Genomic DNA, 22,453 nt, shown 5'->3' on the forward strand with positions numbered 1-22,453 from the left:
ACCGACTGAGCCACCCAGACACCCCTGCAATTATGTTTTCATTCAAGGTAAACTGCCCATACAGTTCCATTTCACCAATTTTTAACGGCTGTCTTAAATGCCAATCTACAGAAGTTATTTATCTAAGTCCGTTTTTGGAACATTTGAGTTATTTTCAGTTTCTGCACAACAATGCAATGAATATCTCAGATGTATAACTGTTCACCTAGGTGAGGATTTCTGTAAGAACAATTTATTGAGGTGAGCTACTAGGTATTTCACATTCAGTATTAGTAGACACTAAATGCCAGACTACCTTCCAAAAAGACTGTGCTAATTTATTCTCTCCAAGAGAAGAAAAGACTTAAATGTCAAAAATTCTAATATCATTAGACTCACATACATTCTCTAATTCTAGAAGAGCAAGATCCTTGTCCCTTTCAACATTCACTAGATTTACTGAAAGGAAAAGATAAAAGTATGGTTGAGTGGCAAGTGAAATGCACAAATTTCATCTAAACATTTCAACTTATTCTACATCAAAATATTATTTAAAAATAATAGACAGGGGTGCCTGGGTGGCTCAGATGGTGGAACATCAGATTCTTGGTTTCAGTTCAGGTCATGATCCTACGGTTCATGAGTTTGAGCCCCACATCGGGCTCTGCACTGACAATGCAGAGCCTGTTTGGCATTCTCTCTCTCTCTTCCCCTCCCGCGCACTCTCTCTCAAAATAATAAACTTAAAAAAAAAAAAAAATAGACATACGATGATTTGAATTTCTAAAAAACTAACGTAAAAGTCCTACAACACATGGAGTACCTACGTCATAAGGCAAACAAAGGGGAGAAGAGATTAAACAAACCAAATAATCCCAAAAAGGACACCATTTGTATTCATATAAATTAGCATACAAAAACAGTATAAAACTCTAATACTTACTCTTATATTCAAGGAAGGTCTAGAGAAACTATTTGAGCAATTCTATCTAAGCCACTACCTTTTACACATGAAAATACTACCTTTCTTGAGAGAATACCATAAAATACGACTATGAATATGCTGAAAACATAATATACTGTTAAAATACTACCACAGGTAAAATCCTATTGCAATAAACTCTAAGAAATATATACACTGGTACTTAAGTTCTTATCTGAAATTCATTGCTGGAGCAAATAAATATGGAAGGGAATATAAAAATCATTTAGGCAATTTTTTTCTTTTTGAAGATAAGGAAACTAATGCACAAAGAAGCTAAAAGCTAGTTACAAACAGGATGTGAGGAGGGCACACTGCAGGTTCCAACGTCAATGTGCTTCTCACTACTTTATGTTTAGGCTTTGATTCATATGTATTTGAACTTATTTTATATTTGTGAAAGTAAAAAGCAAATGTTTCGTTTAGTACTCAATCTTTTAAATGTAATTTTGAATGGAGAGAATTTTGCTGGAATAACTTTTACTCCTAAATGCTTAAATTTTGTAAAACAGGTCAAATTTAGTTATAATGACTATAGCTGTACAGATAAAAGGCTAACAAGAAAACATTTCTGGGACGCCTGGCTGGCTCAAGTTGGTAGATCATGCAACTATTGATCTGGGGGTTCTAAGTTTGAGCCCCACCTTGGGTGTAACGATTACTTAAAAAAAAAAAATTCTAATGCAGACTTAAATGCTGAAACATAAATCTAAAAAAAAAAAAAAAAAAAACCAAAACTTTTTTTTTACCTGGATATCTTGCAGGCAAATTTCATGAGCATCCAAAGAACACTGTAGTCTTGGTTCTAGCAGTTTCTTTAAATTGCCTATTGGCTCATTGATGTCTATAGCCTGGCTTACACATTCAGCCGGAGTGTAGGTTTGTTCTACAATGCTAAATGTTAAAGGACATAATTGTTAACATTTTTACCCTGGATATTAAAGTAACAATACGCTCAAACCAAAACTCAATATCAAAACACGTTTCTGGTCTTTGAAACTCATTTCTGCATAGACACCATTCAGTGGTAGGCCTGTCACCAACCAGTGTTGCCAAATTGAATACTGAATTGCAGAGAAATGTGAGCTTGAAATGTGAAGATACAGTCTTGCAGACGTATCTCTCTAGGTATATAAATGTCCATATGTGTGTATACATATAGAAATACTACATATACAATATTTACAGGGAAATGTTTGCATTATGTTACATTTTCAAGTCATTTTGAAAAATTTTAGGCCCAGAATGGAAGGTAAAAGTCTCCTTAAAATTTGTATGCCATCTCTACTAGTCAATTTCCTTTCCCAACATAAATGTAAATAATAAGGCTCGAAAATGTTAAGTTACATAAAATACTTCTGATTTAACTTAACTGAGAACTACTGGTTATAATCAGCATAATTCCACATTAAAAAAATTACATTCCTGCTTTAAAGCTTTCTGAGGCTCCTCCGTATTGTTATTTCATACTTTGAATTTTATGAAATCATAAGTTCCATGAGAGTAAAATCTTGGCAAACAATTCTACATACTTTTTGAAATCCTTATATGGTGTCGAACAGAAGACACACATCAAATAATATCTGCTAAATTAGTGAATCTGGAGTTCAACGAAGTTTCACAGCATGTTTAATATGATTTGAATCTTATTTGCATCATGTATTTAAAAATTTGTCCAGTTCCATTTTCACATAAATTCCAAGTATAATGTGATATATGCATGATATTCCTAAATATCACTTACTAGTGTACATAACCCGAATTTCTTCTAAAACTTTAACAAAAGTTCATAATAGAACACTCATGATTAAAAACAAAGATTATTTTTAAATACTAGTAAACTATTACTATTATTTTTATTAAGGTAAAACAATTGGGTCTTTTGGCCAAGTATTTCTAACAAATTCCTTAGCTATAGCACAATAGGCTATCTTTTCCTTTTTCTGTAACAATCATTCTTTAAAAGAAATGTCACTTTAAGACAGATTTTAAAGACCCATTTTATGTGAGCTCAACATTTAAAAAATTTTTAAATATTTTGTTGATACTACTTAAACTTTGGAAAGTTTCATGCAAAACTAAGTTTCTCTTGAAAAACTGAGAATGTTCTCATATCCCTGGACCTAAATTCCTGCACAACAACAATGTACAGATGACAGCTTCATCGCAATAACTGCTCCTTTACAGCTACTCCCCTGGTCAATGTAGTAGCTATCAATTTCTTACAAGAGACATCTGCAGAGATTTTCTATAAAGGGCCAAACAGTAAACACTTTAGGTTATGTGGGCCATTTGTGTGTGTTACATAAACATAAATATACGCAAGTCAGGCTCCAAGAGCCCAAATGATCCTCACTCACCTCCTAATAATCTACCTTTTAGTAGTTACCTTCCACACTGTTTGGAGGTTGGACTGTGTGACCAAAAGACTAAGACAGAAGTGATATATCACCTCTTAGGTAATTTAGAAAGAGACTACAATGTCTATCTTGGAAAGCACTATGTCAGACCATTTGTGGTTTTTTTAATTTACATCCAAGTAGTTAGCATATAGTGCAACAATGATTTCAGGAGTAGATTCCTTAATGCCCCTTACTCATTTAGCCCATCCCCCCTCCCACAACCCTCCAGTAACCCTCTGTTTGCTCTCTGTATTTAAGAGTCTCTTATGGTTTTGGCAGACCATTTATTTTAGGGGGAGCCAGCTTCCACGTCATGAGTAGCCACAGAGAAAGCCCACGTGGGTCAGGAAGTGAGTGGTCCTGCCACATGCCACATGAGTGATCTTGGAAGCAAATATGCTCGCCCCAGTCAACTTTTCAGATGACAGTGGCCCAGAGTGACAGACAGCTTAACTATAAGGTCATGAAATACCCTGAGCCAGAACCATCCAGCTAAATTGCTTCTAGGTTCTTGACTCTGAGAACCTGCAATAATAAATGCTGCACGTTTCAAGTAGCTAAGTCTTGGGGTAATTTGTGACATAAACAAATGGACATATACACACACACGTATCTGATAATTAAAGGAAGAGAAAATAGCATAATCAAACATGCTGGAAAGCTCTATTAAAAATTTAAGTTTTAAATTTCAGCTCTACTCTCAATGCTCAGCATCCTTGTCAACCTTAGTAATTCTGTCCATTCAATACAGAATTGTTCTAAACCTTTTTATTCCACAGAAGTCCTCTACTCTTCAATTCCTTTTACTTTCAATGTATTATGTCATCTGCTTTACAGAGAAAAGTAGGGACCCATTATCAGCTATATTTATTACTAACTTTAGTTTAAAACTGTCTCTCCCTCCCAGCTACAAAGCCATTAAGTCAAAGGTAAAAAAGCAATACATTATCTCCCCAAAATGCTAAGGTCATTTGGAAAAAAAAGCCTCTCCCCACCAAAAACTATGGCTTGATTTTTAAGTAGGTATGCTGAGAATTATAAAAAGTAGTAAATTCAGAAAATACCAACCTTTCTTCTGTGCACTCTGGTTTCTCTGTCCCATCAATCTCAATTTCTATCAGCTCCTCTGCTTCTCTTTTAGTCATGGTTAGAGTATTTCGATAGGTCAGTCCTGCAAGAGTTAAGGCAGAAATGCTACACAAAAAGCAGAAATCCAATTTAAATAAAAGCAGAGGGTAAGCAGAAGAGGAGGAAGTAATCTTCGCACATAAAAGAAAATCCACAACGATTATTTATATTAACCTGACATGACTTCATCATTCCACTGTATTTATTGGGATGTTTTCTGGCCCAAACTCTTGGTCAATAAACTCATCCAAGTTACTTCAATATCAAGTGAAAGGTTTGTCAATTCTATTATAGCAACTCAGTCTTAATAACAGATTCAAACCTGTACCCTAAAAATTAACATGGAGATGAACCATAGTTGTTCAGCTAAAAGCTATACATTAGTAGCAGAACTTACAGCAAAGCATTATAATGACAGAGTGTAGATTAAAGTTCATTACAGCTAGCATTTGTGTTACAAATTACAGGTCTTATAAAGGTCAGTACAGCATTCTAAAATAGCAAAATAAAATAGCAAATCATTATAGATAGGCACATTATTGTCCTGATTATATGTTATAATCTTGAGATTTTTTTAGATGTGCTTTTATGTATTTTAAACAAAGCACTAATTTCAATTTTTATTTCTCTCATGTAAAATTATTACCTGCTGCTTTAAACTATCATTGATACAAAACCATTATAATTTTAAAAATGCTAAGTAATGCATAAGAGAGCTATATATATTGATACTTCTTTGTGGCCATTTCTGAGGTATTAATGCTGTTAAGTTCCAGGTTCTGTTACTATCTCACCGGAGATCAATGAATTTGTCTTTGGACTCCATATACAGTCCAGAGTAGTTTTCTAAGTTTACTATCATATCTAAAAGGCACTTCTAAGTGTCTTTGACTTATAAGGAAATGGTCCATTAAATTTGGTATTCTAATATCTGCAAGAGTCTCCCACTTAGAAGACTTGACAAAATGAAGAATTTAAATATTCATTCCAAATAATAACCACAATTTATGGAGTGCAGGGCACAAGCATTCAAATGCTTTAGAATCTTCACAACAGGACAGTGTTAAAATTGAGTATATATGAGTACACACACACACACACACACACACACACGCACGTCCTCACATGACAACTATCCAGAGGTCAGTGATGCTTAGCTGCTTGTGGCTCCACGAGACACTTTAGGTGTAACAACCTAAGTCCATATTCTTCCAGGTGGGACTGAACCGTGGTTTGTTCAAAGACAGGCTCTATATCGCAAATGCACACGAGTACGAGAACCACCACCATCTCTAAGCTGGAATACTGCCACAACCCCTGCTAACACGTTTCCCCCTTCCTGTGCCCTTGCTCTCACTACCGTCCGTTCTCAGTCAGTACAACAGCCAGTGTGATCGTCTTTAAACTGTACACTCCTGGGGCGCCTGGGTGGCTCAGTCGGTTGAGCGTCCGACTTCGGCTCAGGTCATGAGCTCGTGTTTCAGGAGCTCGAGCCCCACGTCAAGCTCTGTGCTGACAGCTCAGAGCCTGGAGCCTGCTTTGGATTCTGTGTCTCCCTCTCTCTGGTCACGCTCTATCTCTCTCTCAAAAATAAATAAACATTAAAAAAAAATTTTTTTTTTAAACTGTAGCACTCCTTTGATCAATACCAGTCACAGTAGAACCTAAACACTTCACAGTGGCCAGCAAGGCCCTACCAGATCTACCCCCAGCCCCACCCCATTACTGCTCCAATTCTTGCTGCTACAGCCTTTGCTCCTGCTATTCTGTCTGGCTGGCACCTATTTCCCCCACATGTCCTCCGGGCTAAATCCCTCACCTCTTTGATGTCTCTGCTCAAATCTCCTTTTCCCAATGAGGTATACCCTGACTACCCCCATTTAATTCTGTAATCGGCCTTCTCCATACCCCTTTCTTCTGTCTTGTTGTCTGTAGCACCTAACATACTTTATTATGAATTTCTGTATTCACTGTCTTTCTTCCTCCATTCTATTATCATCAAAGCACAAAGACCATATTGTCCAAGTGACTCCAGGAACGTAAATTGGTTTGTCTAGACCAGGGACTTTGTCTAGCTTCTTGAGGTGGAAAGAGTTTTGCCAGGTTTCAACTTCTCAAGGGACCAAAGTCTCTGTGAGAGGCACAATAACCCCAAACCTGTGACTATATGAAGTTACATGGCAAAGGGGAATTAGGGTTACTAATCAGCTGATCTTAAAATAGAGATTATCCTGGCTTATCTAGTTGGGCCCAACAAAATCTCAAGAGTCCTTAAAAATGGAAGAGGGAATCTGAAGAGATCCAGAATGATTCAAAGGGAGAAAGACTCAGGGGTCAGTTATGACTGACTGGCTTTGATGATGGAGGCAAGGCGCCACAAGCCAAGAACACAGGCAGCCTCTAGAAGATGAAAAAAGAAACACATTGTCTCCTGAAATCTCTAGAAGAAACACAGTTCTGCCCACATCTGATTTTAGGCCAGAAAGACCCATTTCAGACTTGATTTCCAGAACAGCATATAAGTAATTGATGGTATATTTAAGCCACTACCTGTGTAGTAATTTGTCACACAGTAGAAGAAAACGGTCTTTTTTCCCACTTTAGAAGGAGTATAACTCTCCTTCAGGCCCACCATCTCTAACGGCTGGGGCTGGTTTTCTGACAAGTTAGTCTCTAGCTAGTACCTAAATCTAGACTGACTGGTGTAAGATAATCTGATTTTCCCCACATTATCAAGGTTGCTCTCACATCTGCCCTATAAGGAAGAATAAGGGGATGAGTTCTCCACTTGAATAGGTACACAACATGTACACCCAGCAGACTGACTTGGCCCCAGGTGACTTTTGTTTGGGATGGTTTAAAGATTAAGGCCTTTTCTTGTTGACTTCGGACTAATTAAGTTTTCCGTTCTCCCCACAAAGCCTGCCCCGTAACTGATGCTATGTATAAAATTGTGGAATTCAAACTGAGCACTATAGCAAAATAGGTGATGAGCCAGTAGGCACCTACCTGATAGGATAACTGAAGCTCCCAGGGCAAGAGTATTTGTTTACACACGTATACAAAGTACAGTACTGGGACCGGTGCCTCACCCTTAGCAGGCATTCCATTAGTATGTGTTGAAAAAGCAAATGCTATAAGGACTATTACACATCATATAAAATTGACTCCAGATTCTAAAAGGCTTAAACACGAAAGGTAAAAGTATAAAGCTAATAGAAGAAAATGGTGGGGAATGTTTTGCAGTCTAAGGATAGAAAGGATTTCTTAAATAAAATCCCAAACACATTAACCATAAGGTGAAAAACTGATGGATTTGATTGCATAAAAATTAAGATTTATGTTCAACAGTCAGGCTACAGAGTAGGAAAATATACTTCCAGTGTTCAAAAGTGGCAAGGGACTGGGGCGCCTGGGTGGCTCCGTTGGTTGGGCGTCCAACTTCGGCTCAGGCATGATCTCACAGTTTGTGAGTTCGAGCCCCGCACTGGGCTCTGTGCTGACAGCTTGGAGCCTGGAGCCTGCTGTGGATTCTGTGATTCCCTCTCTCTCTGCCCCTCCCCCACTCGCACTCTGTCTCTCTCAAAAATAAATAAAAACGTTAAAAAAAATTTTTTTTTAAAAGTGACAAGGGACTAATAATTGGAATATTAGAAAATGAATTCCTTGAATTGATAACAAAAAAATCAGGAAAAATCAGAAGACCAAAGCATGTTAAGAAAAGGAAATTCACATGAAAAGAAAACAAACTGGTGAAGGATATGAAGAAATGCTCAAATTCAAATCATCCAAAATGCAATTTAAAATAAAGAATTATCACTTTATACCATGTGCTGGTGTATGTATGGCAAAACTTAGAATGTTGACTACAGAAAATAGTAGGGACATGAGGACACGAAAATCCTCTACCTCTGTATGGACAGGTGTAGCGTTCTGGAGAAAAATCTAGCAGCACTTGCTCAACTGAAGTATGCTTATATTTACGACCCAGTAATACTGCCCTTAGATAAGCACTACAGATATTCTGACACGGATTGATAATAGGATGTCCAGGGCAGCTTTGTTGCTGATAGCCAGAAGCTGAAGCCAATAGGAGTATCCATTGTAAAAAAGCAGCACATGCTAGGAAACTTTATTAGCACAGAGAAACAACAAAATAATGTTTACACACACAATCACAAAGCTGTTCCATATAGGAAAAAGCAAGAATAAGGTTTATAGCAGAACGACACTTAAAAAGATCACTTACGTTTTTGTTTTCAGGGCTTACATTTATTGCTCACTTTCACCTCCATTACTTACTTACTTATTTATTATTAGTTTTTTAATCAGGAGGCTCCACACCTAACGTGGGGGTTGAACTCAGGACCTAGAGATCAAGAGTCGCATGCTCTACCAACTGAGCCAGCCATGAGCCTCTCCATTAGCCAACTTGGCAAAAGAATTAGAAAACAAGTGAAATTTCTGGGAACTATGGAAAAATAGAAATGAAGAAGTAACCAGAGGCTGAGAAATGGCCCTACAGGCTTCACAGCAGGGATACCTGTGGTTGGACTTAAAACAAGCACTAAAACAGGGAGGTGTTTAAAAGTCATTTATCCTGTGAGCTTCCAAAAAAGTTATAGATCAGTGCCCACAAGGTGCCAAATAAAGCAAAAAATGAGCACACTTTATGTGCTTTCGGAAAAAATCACATTACTCATGAATTGATCTCAGAATTGATCTCTTTCTCTCTCACTCCAGGCTAGAGAAACAGTGGCGAGGTTTGGGAAATGATCCAAATCTTTGATATCACTGCTTGAGCTTACCTCTTTTTCTGGAACCAATTCTCCACAATTTTATGTCAACACTTAAGAAAATGAGGAAGAGAGCATTACTTGGTGCCTCTCCCCATGAGGGCTTCCCCCCAAAACCCTGTTTCTCCTAGATTAAATCTAACCTGGAGTTCAGAACACTTCACAAAATGGATACAAACTAACTTCAAAAATTCCTAGAAAGGCTAGTTTTCTTTAAAATACAGTTATGAATGGGACACCTAGGTGGCTCAATCGGTTAAGGGTCCGACTTCAGCTAGGGTCACGGTCTCTCAGTTTGTGGGTTCCGGCCATTCGTTGGGCTCTGTGCTGACAGCTCGGACCCTGGAGCCTGCTTCAGATTCTGTGTCTTCCTCTCTCTGCCCCTGCCCTGCTCGTGCTCAGTATCTCTCTCTCTCTCAAAAATAAACATTAAAAAAAATTTTTTTTTAAAAATACAGTTATGTTTAATATTCTCTTTTGGGGTCACAGATAAATTTGAGGATTGTATTTCTTCATTGGAATGCATTGCTGCTTTACAGAATTTAAGAAAATTTTGCCCAATAAAGGAAAATAAATAAAGGATAAAATAAATAGAAGTATGGTGTGGCAGGACCTGCAAGGATGACAGCACATTTCCCCAAGCTAACAAACACTTTTAAGTATCAGAGGAAATTAAAAAACATTTTGAAAAATAAAGTCAACGGTTAAGAAAAAACAAAACACATGCATCTGTGTGTGTAGAGAGTAAGAAAGCAAGTATGGAGAAAGGCTAACACTTGGTGACCACCCACCCCCACCCCCGCCTGGGGAGGTTTTCACTGCATAATTTCCAGGAATGCAGATTTGAAGTTTTACAAACAGAAGTTGGAGAGGGAGTAAACTCAACAGTTTTAATTTAGTAGTCAGCCTCCCCATAACTCAGCTCTCATAACTCATCTCAATTTAACATCTAGCTCCTTGTTACTTCGAGACTATGTATCTCTCATGACATGCATACAATTTCAGGTAAAATTGCCTTAAGTCCACCTAGTGCCAGACTATGTCTAAAAAAACAAACAAAAACAAAAAAAACTTCGAAAGCCTGGGTCAAATCCTGATACACACAAGTTGTTCCCCTAAAGTTGCTGTTTACGAGTTGATCAGTTTCTCCTTAAGCTTAAAATCACACAGGACCTAGGAATGTTATCACTGCTCAGCTCTTTGCTCCCGGGAACGTTTCTAAATCTCCTCCCACGAGTCAGACCTAGAATTCCTGCTAGTGAAACTCACTAGTGGAAACTATGAAGTGGGCAGTATTTCTAAATCACTACTCAACATCTTGCAAGGCAGTATCAGGCACTGTTTGGCTGTTAACCAAAGCAAGTCAGGATTCCCTAATACACTGAAAACACGTACGGCTTATCTTCTAGCACACGAAATACTAAAAATGTTGGCAAACTACATTAACCCATTGTTTCCCCCTTTTCTCACTTCCCCATTTCTAAAATAGATCCCTACGGACATCATATACAGTAATAAATGGCTTTGATGCTATTGTAGGGCAGTTCTAGAAAGATAACTGGAGTTGAAGTGTTGGCGCAACGCTGGGTCGGCGAGGAGACTGGTTGAGAACATTCCTCTGAAATCCCGGGGGCGTCAGGGTCTCGTCCCGACCTCGGCGACTGCGGACCGCCACGGACGGCGGAATGGCGAGGACGGGGCAGCAGGGGAAGAGAGCAGCGAAAGGTGACATGGGTAGCCCGGGGCCCGGGGGCGCGCGGCTTCCCTGGGCCCCGCGCCGCGCGCCCCTCCCCTCCGCTCCCCGCACTGCCTCACCCGCCCCTCCCCACCCGGCTCCCTCAAGTCTCCACGAACGGAAATGGGAGTCACAGCGCCGGGGACCAGCGGAAACAAAACACAGAGGCGGCCGCGGGGGGGCCGCTGTGGGTGAGAAGGCCCCGGAACGAGGCCGGCCCGCGCGGGCCCGCGCTCCCTTCCTCCCCCGCGGCTGCACTCACCCGCTCCGGAATCGGCCCCGTCGCCCCCACCCGCGCTCCAGAGCCGGCTGAGAACAGCAGGGGCGCGGGCTCCACGTGCAGCGCTTCTCCCAGTAAGACCCGCCGCTCCTGCGACTCGAAGTGTAAGGCCCCTGGGCCTTTCCCGCGGAATCGGCGCTGAGAAACTCCAACCCCCCCTCCCGCCTCCCAGGCACCCCCGGGTCCAGGACTACAACTCCCAGCAGGTTGCGCGAAACGAACGCCCGAGGCAACGGATGCTCACGAGGCACAAGAATGCCCAACGCCCCAATCCGCTTTGTTTTACATTCTCACTTTCCGGGCAAAACCATACACCTCAACAACCACAAAGAACAGGATGCTGACTTGGGTCCGGGAGGACTGAACTAGGGGACAGGCCAACCAAAGTGCGCATGCGTACACTACAAGGATTCCAGGAGGGAAAAAGACAGCAGGTCAAGTTAGGCGAAGGAAAGATGGCGGAGGCTTCGCCAAGGGACCCGGAAGCACTTACCCTCCACTTCCTCCTCCTGTTTGGCTTCTGTCTCACCTAGAGCTGTCCGGTCGCAGACCGCCTCCGAGACGTTTCCTGTCCGGTGAGTGTCGACCGACTGAAACGGCGGCCCATAATGCATTGCGATGGCGGGTAGGCGGGTGGGGGTGGAGCCAGGGCCGGAAGTAGAACGGTGGCGGCAGCGGAGGCCCCGGCAGCTCGGGACTGAGTGCAAGGTGACTGGGAGGGTTGCTAGACTAGCTTGGCCTCTTGGGACTCAGATTCTGGGTTTCTTCTTGGGGCCTGGGCCGCCTATTACCTCTGTCCTTCAGGAGTATAGAGCAGCCTGGTGTCACAGGCACCTTTACCGTCTGGCCCAGGGTCACTGTTGACCTCGGCGCCCTTCGGTTTTGAAGTTTGCGGTAGATTCCGGCGTGGTCATCCCTGCTCTGAGGGTAAACCGGGGTAGTACGCGAGGCAAGGAGGCCAGGGGTTCCCGGACCCGCGGCTCAGCTGGGGCAGCTCAAGGTCATTCCCACGGGACAGGTCTGCGGCCAGGCCTGCCCTACCGGGGCGCGCAGGAGGTCGTGCCCAACTATTGAAAGCAGAATGCGCACCATAGGAGGGAAAGGGGTGACGGTAATCTTAAAAGTTTGCATCCCACCTGAAAATATTGATAGTGGTGAAACGTGGCTAGGCAGCTTTGTTTTACACTCTCATTTTCCTGCACAATCTTACACCTCACCCCCAAGAAACAATACGCTGACTGGGGTAGAAGGGGGTTCTTGAGTTAGGGGTGAGGCCAAAGTTCGCAGGCGAACAAAACAAGGTTTCCAGGAGGGCGAAAGAGAACGGGTCAGGTTAGGCGGGTTGTGGATTGACTTCAGGAATATGCACGGAATGGGCCGCGAAAGTACTAACCTAGGCTGGTCAGTCATCTCTGTAAACTGGAGAACCCTGCACCGTCTCACCACAAGGCCTTTTCTCATGTGTACCCTTTCTTGCTGTTGCCTTCCCCAGTCTTTCTATGTCAAATCCCAGTCACAGGTTCGGGGTGGGGGTGGGGGGGCGATCGTACTTGAATAGAGAACTTACCACACTTGGTATTTTACACCTATTTGTGTAATAACATGTGTCTTCTGCGTGACGGTGGACTGACAGTGGACACTCATATATTACTCAGTGAAAAAATAAAAGGGAGTAAAAGAGAAAGAACAAGTTTTGATAGTGAGATTATGTGTTCAGTTTTTAGACAGGTTGAATTTGATGGTCCCGTAGGACTTAGGAAAGGAAAAGACCTGTTGAATGGGTAGGTTTAGGGTTCAGAAAAAACGACTAAAATTAGAGGTGTGATTTGGGAGTCGTTAATACTTAGATGATAGAGGGGTCCCTGGCTGGCTCAGTTGGTGCAGCGTGCAACTTTTCATCTCCAGGTCTGAGTTCAAGCCCCACACTGGGCGTAGAGCTTACTTAAATAAAATACTTAGATGATAGAAATTGAAAAAATGAAAACAGACTTTACCTAATAGGAATAACACGATTTTTGCCATCGGAGTTAGAGCAAATTGACTGTGGAGATATGGGCAGTGTAATAACTTTTCTTTGACGTAGTTTTATTTTCTGTAAAGGAGGGATAAGGACACTTTCCCCTAATTGTTAATAGTGTTTTCCTAAGGGTTGAAGAGGAGAATATATATGGAAATACTTTGCAAAGTATTTTGGGATGAACCAATGTTAGGTGACCTTATTGCTGAATATTAAGCATGTCCTTAAATTGCTATAAGGGAAAATAGCACCTTGAATTGCATGATTTTCTAAAAAAAAAAAAAAAAAAAAATGTTTATTTTTTGAGAGAACACAGGCTCCTTGAACCGGGGAGGGGCAGGGAGAGGCAGAGAGAGAAAGAGAGAGTGAGAGAGAGAGGGAGAGAGAATGAATCCCAAGTAGGCTCAGTGCTGATAGTACGAACTGGGAGATCATGACCTGAGCTGAAGTCAAGAGTCAGACGTTCAACCGACTGAGCCACCCAGGCACCCTGAGTTGCACAATTTTTGAAATAGATCTGTGTCCACTTAGATTCTACTGTGTAACCTTGGGCCAGATACTTAATCTCTAAGCCTCAGTTTATGTGTATGTAAAATGGGAATGGTAATATGTAGCACTTTGAGGTTATGTGTTGTTTGCTTTGAGTCTTCTTAAGTATTTTTCTCTGATGGGGTATAAGGGGTGATGTATGGTGAATTTCTCCAAATAGTTTGCTTTCGGGGCAGGTGAAGGATATTTTGTTGATTATGGGAGTTCTTTTGGTAGTTTTTATGTGCGATTCCAGGGCTTCTCAGCCTTTGCATTATTGACATTTTGGACCAGATAATTCTTTGTTGTGGGATGGCTGTTATTTTGTTTTGGTTTTTATAGGATGTTTAGCAACATCCCTGGCCTTTACCCACCGGAGGCCAGTAATACCCCGGTCGGGACAACCAAAAATGTCTTCAGACATTGCCAGTAATCCCTTGAGGTATACTGCTGTCCCTACTCAAGAACTACTGTGTTACTCTACGGTCTTCTAGCTGAGTGCTTCTCAAACTGTCAGTAGTAGAGGACCATTTTGCCCCTAACCCTGTGGCTACCTTTGAAAACTACAGTAAAAGTTACTGTAAAAGTTAGATGAAAGAACATACAGTGAAGACACCCAAAATACAAACTGATTTTTTATTATTCAACAGATATATGTGACTCTGTCAAATTGTTATAAAAGTTTCTAAATCGTTATTAACGATTTTTGTTACGATAGACCAGTAACACAATTTGTATGCTATTGCTGGCCCACAGACCACACTTTGAGCACTTTAATAGAAGTTCATCATCAAGATGACAGTGATCATGGTTATTAATAGGTAATTTTGGAGGCTCATGGGACTCAGGTTAGCATGGCAGGTTTCATTTTATCTGTAAGATTCAGAAATTTTAACCAGGCTGTATTGAGGTGTGAATCTTGGATCCCCATTCCAACGTAGGGTTTAGTAAACTCTGTTTAATAGACATCTTCTTTCTCAATCTGAGGGAAATTTCTTCTAATTATTTGTGGCTTTCTTATCTATTTCTTTTGGAATTCTTGTTTGCATTTATTTCTTGTAATTTGGAATTTTTTTTGGCATTTGATCTTTCAAGGTACTAAATTAGGTCTCAACTGAAATCATCTTCTGTTTTACCTGCTGAAATGCTTAAAAAAATTTTTTTAATGTTTACTTTTGAGAGAGAGAGAGAGTTGAGTTGAGCGGGGGAGGGGCAGAGAGACAGAGACACAGAATCTGAAGCAGGCTCCAGGCTCTGAGCTGTCAACACAGCACGATGCGGGGCTCAAACCCACGAACCCGCAAGATCATGACCTGAGGCGAAGTCAGACACAACCGACAGAGCCACCCAGATGCCCTTATTTGTTGAAATGTTTTAGTTAGAAAATCATATTATTTTAGTTTCAGGAGCTCTAAAGACTTGGAAATCTTTAAGTCCTTATTTTTCTTTCTTTTTATTTTTTAAAAAATGCTTATTTATTTTTGAGAGCCTGATGTGGGGCTCAAACCCACGAACTGTGAGATCATGACCTGAGCCAAAATCAAGAGCCAGACTCTCAAACGACTGAGCCACCCAGGCACCCCTTTCATTCTATTTTATTGATTAGGTTGTACTGTTTGATTTTCTCTCTCTTACTGGTGGGCTCCCTTGGGATGGTTCTTTTGAACTTAGATTTGGCTGTTACAGTATTCTTGAATGCCTGGAATCCTACAGTTGGAATAGGCAGAACACTTTCCCCTGCTATGGGGCCCGTGTCTCCGTGCTCAGCTCCCTTTTGGTCTTCTGAGGGGGCTCGGGGTAACCTGGCACATTAATCTGGAGGCCAGTGTTCTTTTCTGCCTGAGATGGGCAGTTATCTAACATGCTACCTTGACTATGCTTATTCTTGACCTGTGGTCCAAGACCAAGTTTATGGAGAAGAAATACCTCATCCTAGATTTTGTGCTTTCTTTCTGCATCTAACCCAGCACACAGGCCTGAGTTGTTTCTAACTGCCCCTAGGTCCCGGGGCCTTTTGGTTAAGAAGCAGAAAAACTTGCGGTGGGGAGTGGAGAGGGGGAAGGGAGCTCTGGTCAGGTGACTGTTCTTAGCATTCAGCAAGTTCTGGTGTGATTTATGATTGACTTCTGTAACAATTAGTAGAATTAGATTCCCACTATATAATATACTTAGACGTGTTTTACAATTATGTACATTTTAAAGTATGTTAATACTCTCATGCTTGTTTTCAGTAATAGAATCACCATGATTCTCCAGAGGCTCTTCAGGTTCTCCTCTCTCATGCGGTCCATGGTCTCAGTGCATCTGAGGAGGAACATCGGTGTTACAGCAGTGGCATTTAATAAAGAACTTGATCCTGTACAGAAACTCTTCGTGGATAAGATTAGAGAATACAAAACTAAGCGACAGTAAGTGGGTAGATAACCACCTGTGGTGTAAATATAAATATTCAAGATATATGTAAGTTGTGAGATGGGGAAAAGAAATTACTAGGTGTTTGAAAATGTTAAGACCTTCACTGAGCTGATTGCTGACATAGAGGTTCATTAGGTGCTCCAAAAGAAGATAAAGATCTTGATTCTTTTTTTTAAAGTCACAAATTTTATCTTATATGAGTTCCAAGGGAGAATTCCATTATATCTATTGTCATTTTAATGTTTATTTTTGAGAGAGAGAGAGAGAGACAGAGCATGAGTGGTAGAGGGGCAGAGAGAGAGAGAGAGAGAGGGAGGGAGGGAGGGAGGGAGACAGACAGACATAGAATTAGAAGCTGGCTCCAGGCTCCGAGCTGTCAGCACAGAGCCCGACGCGGGGCCCAAACTCACAAACTGCAAGATCATGACCTGAGCTGAAGTCAGACACCCAACCGACTGAGCCACCCAGGCACCCCTCTATTGTCATTTTAGATGTATTGTCATTATAATGTCATTTATTATAAACTAGAGCCAATTCTTAGAAGTCTATAGGATCTTGGAAATCATTTAGGAACTATATTTGAAAAAATTGAGTCCCTTAGACATTAATTAGCCTAAGGTCATAAAACTAATTGTAGGAAAAACATTATCAAAATATTCTAACTATCAATTTAGTGCCCTTTCTTTGACATCATGATTTGGGGGGGAAATGTATGAACACAGCATTTTTTTCTTTAATGCTATTTCCATAGTTCTGTATTTCTGGGAATGTCAAAGGTCAAGAGGGAAGTGGCATAAAGCAAAGTCCAGGATAAACACAGTTACGGAACCACACAGCTTTGGAGGTGAATGATGACGTTAGCCATCATCAGATTCAACCCCCGATCTTATGAAAAGCAATACAGAGCAGTTTGGTGTTCATTTTATTTAGTTGTCTACCATGTGCAAAGCACTGGGCTATTAACTGTGGTAGGCCGCAGAAGGAAGCCATACTGCATTTCCATAATATTCTTGAAATCTGATGGGGTGGAAAGCTTGTAGGAATGTACAAGGTAATCTATGAGGAAAAATGGGTTAGATACTAACATAGTGACACATTCAGTGTTTGGGGACTTCATAGAAAGGAATGTTCCTTTCTTGCTGGAGGCAGTATTTGAGATCCTTAAAAAAAAGTTTTTTTTTTTTAACATTGTTCATTTTTTGAGAGACAGAGACAGTACAAGTGGGGGAAGGACAGAGAGAGAGGGAGACACAGAATCGGAAGCAGGGTTCAGGCTCTGAGCTGTCAGCACAGAGCCCGACGCGGGGCTCGAACCCACATACCGTGAGATCATGACCTGAGCCGAACAACCGACTGAACCGCCCAGGTGCCCCTGAGATCTTTTATCCCTTTTAAGAATGTGGACAGCTATGGATCAGCCCTTCAGTTTAAAACTGTGAAGAACTTACTCACATGATTTTGTTTATAGCTTCAAAGGGTTCTCAAAACCAAGAAAGGCTATCAGTACATATCTCTACCTCTGGTTGTGAACAATTGGTGTGAAGGTTGCACAGATAAATGGGAGGGGGAGAAGGATATATTTTAGGAAGAAAGAGTGGTGTGAGCTAAAGCATGAAAACTGAAACGACCAGGTCGGTTTGAGAAATTGTGTAATGCTGCTCCCCAGGGCCGTAGAGTGTATGAGGAGAGTGGGGAGCAGTAAGGATGCGAATGGGGTCGGAATGAGGGGATTATGAGAGGCCTCGATTATAGATGGGCAGGTAAAGTATTAGATGATAGGCATTTATGAGGAGTTTAAGGTTTTTGAACAGGATGGTGGGATGAAACAAGGTTACTCTGTATTAGGAAGATAATTTTAATCAGAGTATTAGGAAGGTTGGAATGAGTAGAGAAGACGGACAGACATGGTAGGAAACTTGTAACAGTCCAAGCATTGGATTGACAAGGTTGATGAGAACCTTGTCTTTACAGCAGTGGGAACATAAAAGTGACAGTCGAGACACTGAGGGACTGAGAACTGGGTCTTGGTTATCTGGTGGAGAGAGAGAGGAGAAGGAACAGTTAAAGAGCCCTGAGACTTTGAGACTGGGCAACTAACAAAAAAGGTTTTGTTCTTACCACAGCTAAGGATGGAGAGAGCTAAAGGATTAAAATGAAGACATTGTTAAGAAATTCTCACAACAGTCTTACAGATCTTATCCCCTTATTACATGTTAGAAAAGCAAGGCTAAAAGAGAAGAATTTGTCTAAAATCACACTATTCAGTAAGCAGGTGTGCAGGATCCGTTGACACTCATTTGAGTGTCTTCTGTCCAGAGGTAGTGTGACATCTTACTCTTGATGCTGTTTGCACTCCAATTGTCCTTAAAAAGCCTGTGCAATAAGAAGTCAATCCTGAGGCGTACTCTTTTTTTTTAAGTAAGCTCTGCGCCCAAAGGAGGCTTGAATTCAGGACCCTCAAGAGTTACATGCTCTACCCTCTGAGCCAGCTAGGTGCCCCTGGGATGTACTCTGAATCTAAGGGGACTCTAGTTCATTCATTTGTGCAAATTGTGTGGGAAAATGTTCTGCACACGGACTCTGACCTGGAATGCAGCTCTGAAACTTATTAGCACTTGGGCCTTGGGCAGGTTATTCAAATGCTATACCTTATTTGTACGTAACATGGGGGTGATAATAACAGCACGTATTTCAGAGGATGTTATAAAAATGAAGTGATTCGGTAAGTTAGCATGCCTAGTATTTTTTACATGAAATAAACAAGTATCCTTTGAGTGTCTGCTTTGTCCGGGTCGCCATGCTAGATCCTGGGGATATAATAATAAGATGGGCTGGGAGACATACTCAGTTGAGGAGGTAGATGAGATCTGGCCTCTTTCTATCATAGGAATCCACATGAAAGTTCTCTAGCAGCCATCATCTGTCAGTAACCAGAATATTGGTGAGACTGGCTGGATGTACTCAAAGCACTGTCTGAGACTTGTAGCTCCCAGAGTTAGAAGACAGTCATTAAAGTGTCGGGTTGAAGACTCCACTGTCTATTTCATTAGCCATTGTCCACATGTGCCTATTGAAATCTAATTAATTGCAGTTAAGTATAAATACAAATTCAGGTCCTTAGTTACATTTCTAGTGCTCACTAGCCACATATGGCTAGTGGCCACCTTAATTAGCGCAGATACAATTCATTACGGAAGGTTCTATTGCATGTGCTGATGTAGAAGAAAACTGGGTCCATGAGAACAAGCATCATTAACAAGTTCTTAAATTAGAGCTGTCTCTGGAAGAACACAAAACAAAAAAACCAGAGTTGTCTGTGTATTTTTTGTGGGAATTCTGTAACATCAGGCCCTCTACTTTGATCATAGGCATATGTAAAAATGTTATTACCCTTAATGGAGTTCTCACTTACGAAGTTTTTGTTTATTATGTTGTTCATGATAGGCGGGCAGTAACATGACAAACACAGAATTTCTGCAAAGAATTAATTACATCTAATTGGCCCCACTGCTGGTCTTGATGCTATATTTATCTTCCCAAAGCACAACTGTAATTTTGTCATTTTATTGCTTAACACATAAAATACACACCCCCCCCGCCTTAACATTCCAGGCCTCCCATGACCTGAGTCCTGCTGGCTTTTCCATCTAGATGGCTGATTCTCCCCAGACAGCCAGTTTTTTATTACCTCCACTCTTTGCTTTTTCAGTCTTAGAATGTCTGAAATTAAAATCTGACCCAAACGCATCATTTGTCACAAATGCCACCTTTGTAAAATGAAACTTTTTTCCAATTAGCTCCGCAAAAATGCTCTCTCCTCAACTTGAGTAGCTGTTTGATAAGCCGTGTCTTTGAAGCTTATCAATAACTCTCTTATAGCACGGATGTTTCTAAACATTTTTTTTCCCCTAAATGGCAAAATCTCTGAGGGTAAGAAATATTTGCAGCTTTGTTAGGCCCATATTATAGAGACTTAAAGTTACTAAGACCTTTTAAAAGACGTTTAGTGGTGGCTGAATTAAATCGGATAATAATAATAATAGCACTTACTGGCCACTATGTCACCTCACTGTGGGCCAGGCGCTGTTAAGTGGTACATGTACATTATCTCTGTAATTCTCGTCACACCATCCTTAGGTAGGGCCCTCAGTTTTAGATGCGGAAACTAAAGTTTAGAGTGTTTCATGCCTTGCTTCAGTTTATGTAGTTTCAATAAACTGTAGAGCTGACATTGAAACCGAAGTAGTCATTGACTCAGGGAACCCATGGACTTAGCCATTATATCTTATCACGACTTAGACCTCAAGAGATTATGACTTGATAAACATCCTTGATACTCAAAGCTTGAACGTTAGAAGTTTGTTTGAAGTTGCCTCATTTATGTGATGCCTCATCATTCTAGAAGTTTGAATTGAAATTCAAGCGGAAATGCTTTGTTTCAGAAGCTACGTTTTTCCCTATCTGATGACTTTTAAAAGGTCTATTGAAACTTGATGGTAAAAAGTAATTTTGGTTTTGTAAACTAGTGCATAAGAAGAGTTTTTACTGGTTCATTTGCCCACAACAGGGCATCCGGAGGACCTGTTGATACTGGCCCAGAGTATCAGCAAGAGCTGGAGAGAGAGCTTTTTAAGCTTAAGCAGATGTATGGTAAAGCAGACATGAATACTTTCCCTAACTTCAATTTTGAAGGTAAGTGTCTTCCATCATGGATTCATTCTTGGGGGAGATTTGTTTTAAGTCGAGACTATTTATGCCTTATACTTGGGTTGTTTAGAGGATTAAATGACGATCACACGTAAATTTATTAGGACAGGGACATTTGCATGAGAAGCTCTCGCACAAATGCTTGCCATCGGTCTAGGAGATTATGTAACAGGTCAAATGGTGGGGATTTGAAATCAAACTCCCTAATCTTGAATCGTGACACTATCACCTATGAAGTGTGTGATCTTGGATAGTTAACTGGTGACTGTTTCCCATCTGACATTCGGGGAGAATTCTAATACCTCTCTCGTGGTTGTTGTAATTAAATGACATAAAATATGTGAAGTCAGTTAATAGCCTGGTTTATAGTAAGTGCTTAATAAATCATTATCAATTGTAATAGTTCTATGTAGGTGTTAAAAAACCATAGAGACTAAAAAAAATCAAAAAATTGATCAGTTAAATACTGAAGCCTTCTAGATAATGCATTTTATTGCAATATAGCTAAGCGTGGACCTTTTTGTTCCTTTTCTTAGATCCCAAATTTGAAGTCATCGACAAACCCCAGTCCTGAAGAAATAGTGTAAAATGTATTTGGTAATTTGTCCTAGATTAGTTGTACAACTGGTCGGAAGTATCGGGACAAACGTACGTTTCTCAACTGTCAAATGTGTTCTTTTAATTCTGATTCCAAATAAATTATTTGGTGATGTTGAGTGTACATTTGAGTGTATTGAATTCTGTGTTTCAGCATTGTTTTTAAATCTGCCCAGTTGGCTCTAATGAAACAGGTGGAGATCTTGGGTCAGTTGGCCACAACTTGCCCACAACCTGCCAGACTCCTCTCGGTGTGCAGGGCTCGCCTTTTTTTTTTTTTAACGTTTATTTATTTTTGAGACAGAGAGAGACAGAGCATGAACGGGGGAGGGTCACAGAGAGAGGGAGACACAGAATCTGAAACAGGCTCCAGGCTCTGAGCTGTCAGCACAGAGCCCGACGCGGGGCCCGAACCCACCGACCGTGAGATCGTGACCTGAGCCGAAGTCGGACGCTTAACCGACCAAGCCACCCAGGTGCCCCGCAGGGCTCGCCTTTTACTAGTGGAGACTTCCCGCCTCAGGGGGCCGCCCTGACCTAAGAAATGTTTGCCACAGAAGGATGTTACATCCGTTCCCAGAATATAAAGGCTTGTAAACCTTTTATCATAACTTTTCCAGGAAATTCAAGTTAAGCTTGAATACGCACGGGAACATTCATTGTGTTTTAACTACCATCTCCTCAAACGTTAAATGCTTTTATCCCAACAGCCAGGTCCCTCCTCTTCCCTTGCAGTTTATGATCGTAGATCTATTACTGTGCTACACAGATGGAGGAAGGAAAGCTGGGAGCAGGCGGGGGATCTACAAAGGAACCTCCTTGGAAAGAGTAAGCTGTATGGTGTTGTTTTGCCCAAGCGATGGGAGACCCAGCAAGTAGGCGGCATA

General features: G+C 41.1%; 2 protein-coding genes across 5 annotated transcripts in view; one reads left to right on the forward strand and one right to left on the reverse strand.

Moving 5' to 3' along the window:
* The window catches only part of GABPA (GA binding protein transcription factor subunit alpha), a 40,405-nt gene extending 28,411 nt beyond the window's left edge, over positions 1–11,994 (reverse strand). The window contains exons 1-3 of one of the 3 annotated variants that reach the window (XM_007075025.3): positions 11,796–11,994; positions 4,432–4,534; positions 1,711–1,855 (exon numbers count right to left, since the gene is read on the reverse strand). In XM_007075025.3, coding sequence (XP_007075087.2) covers positions 1,711–1,855; positions 4,432–4,534; positions 11,796–11,916 — 369 coding nt within the window. In that variant the 5' untranslated portion in view covers positions 11,917–11,994. Of the gene's footprint in view, positions 1–1,710; positions 1,856–4,431; positions 4,535–7,500; positions 7,908–11,284; positions 11,473–11,795 lie in introns of those variants that run through there. The other 2 variants (XM_007075024.3, XM_015543259.2) reach the window with 2 other exon arrangements.
* ATP5PF (ATP synthase peripheral stalk subunit F6) lies at positions 11,491–21,690 on the forward strand. 2 transcript variants are annotated; one of them, XM_007075027.2, is made up of 4 exons: positions 11,491–11,877; positions 16,079–16,255; positions 20,830–20,954; positions 21,506–21,690. In XM_007075027.2, the coding sequence occupies exons 2-4, from the start codon at positions 16,092–16,094 to the stop codon at positions 21,541–21,543; spliced, it is 327 nt and encodes a 108-aa protein (XP_007075089.1). In that variant the 5' UTR covers positions 11,491–11,877; positions 16,079–16,091; the 3' UTR covers positions 21,544–21,690. The 2 variants fall into 2 exon arrangements, with proteins under 2 accessions (XP_007075089.1, XP_007075088.1); XM_007075026.2 differs by lacking the exon at positions 11,491–11,877 and adding an exon at positions 11,923–12,010.
* The last annotated feature ends 763 nt before the right edge of the window (positions 21,691–22,453 follow it).

Source organism: Panthera tigris, chromosome C2, assembly GCF_018350195.1.
Source record: "Panthera tigris isolate Pti1 chromosome C2, P.tigris_Pti1_mat1.1, whole genome shotgun sequence".
NCBI classification, from domain to species: domain Eukaryota; kingdom Metazoa; phylum Chordata; class Mammalia; order Carnivora; family Felidae; genus Panthera; species Panthera tigris.

Bases quoted from the DNA above. Each gene is read 5' to 3' on its own strand.
- ATP5PF (XM_007075027.2), top strand. From the start codon at position 16,092: ATGATTCTCCAGAGGCTCTTCAGGTTCTCCTCTCTCATGCGGTCCATG. The intron at 16,256-20,829 runs GTAAGTGGGTAG...TGCCCACAACAG, and splicing joins GAATACAAAACTAAGCGACA to GGCATCCGGAGGACCTGTTG. The intron at 20,955-21,505 runs GTAAGTGTCTTC...TCCTTTTCTTAG, and splicing joins CCCTAACTTCAATTTTGAAG to ATCCCAAATTTGAAGTCATC.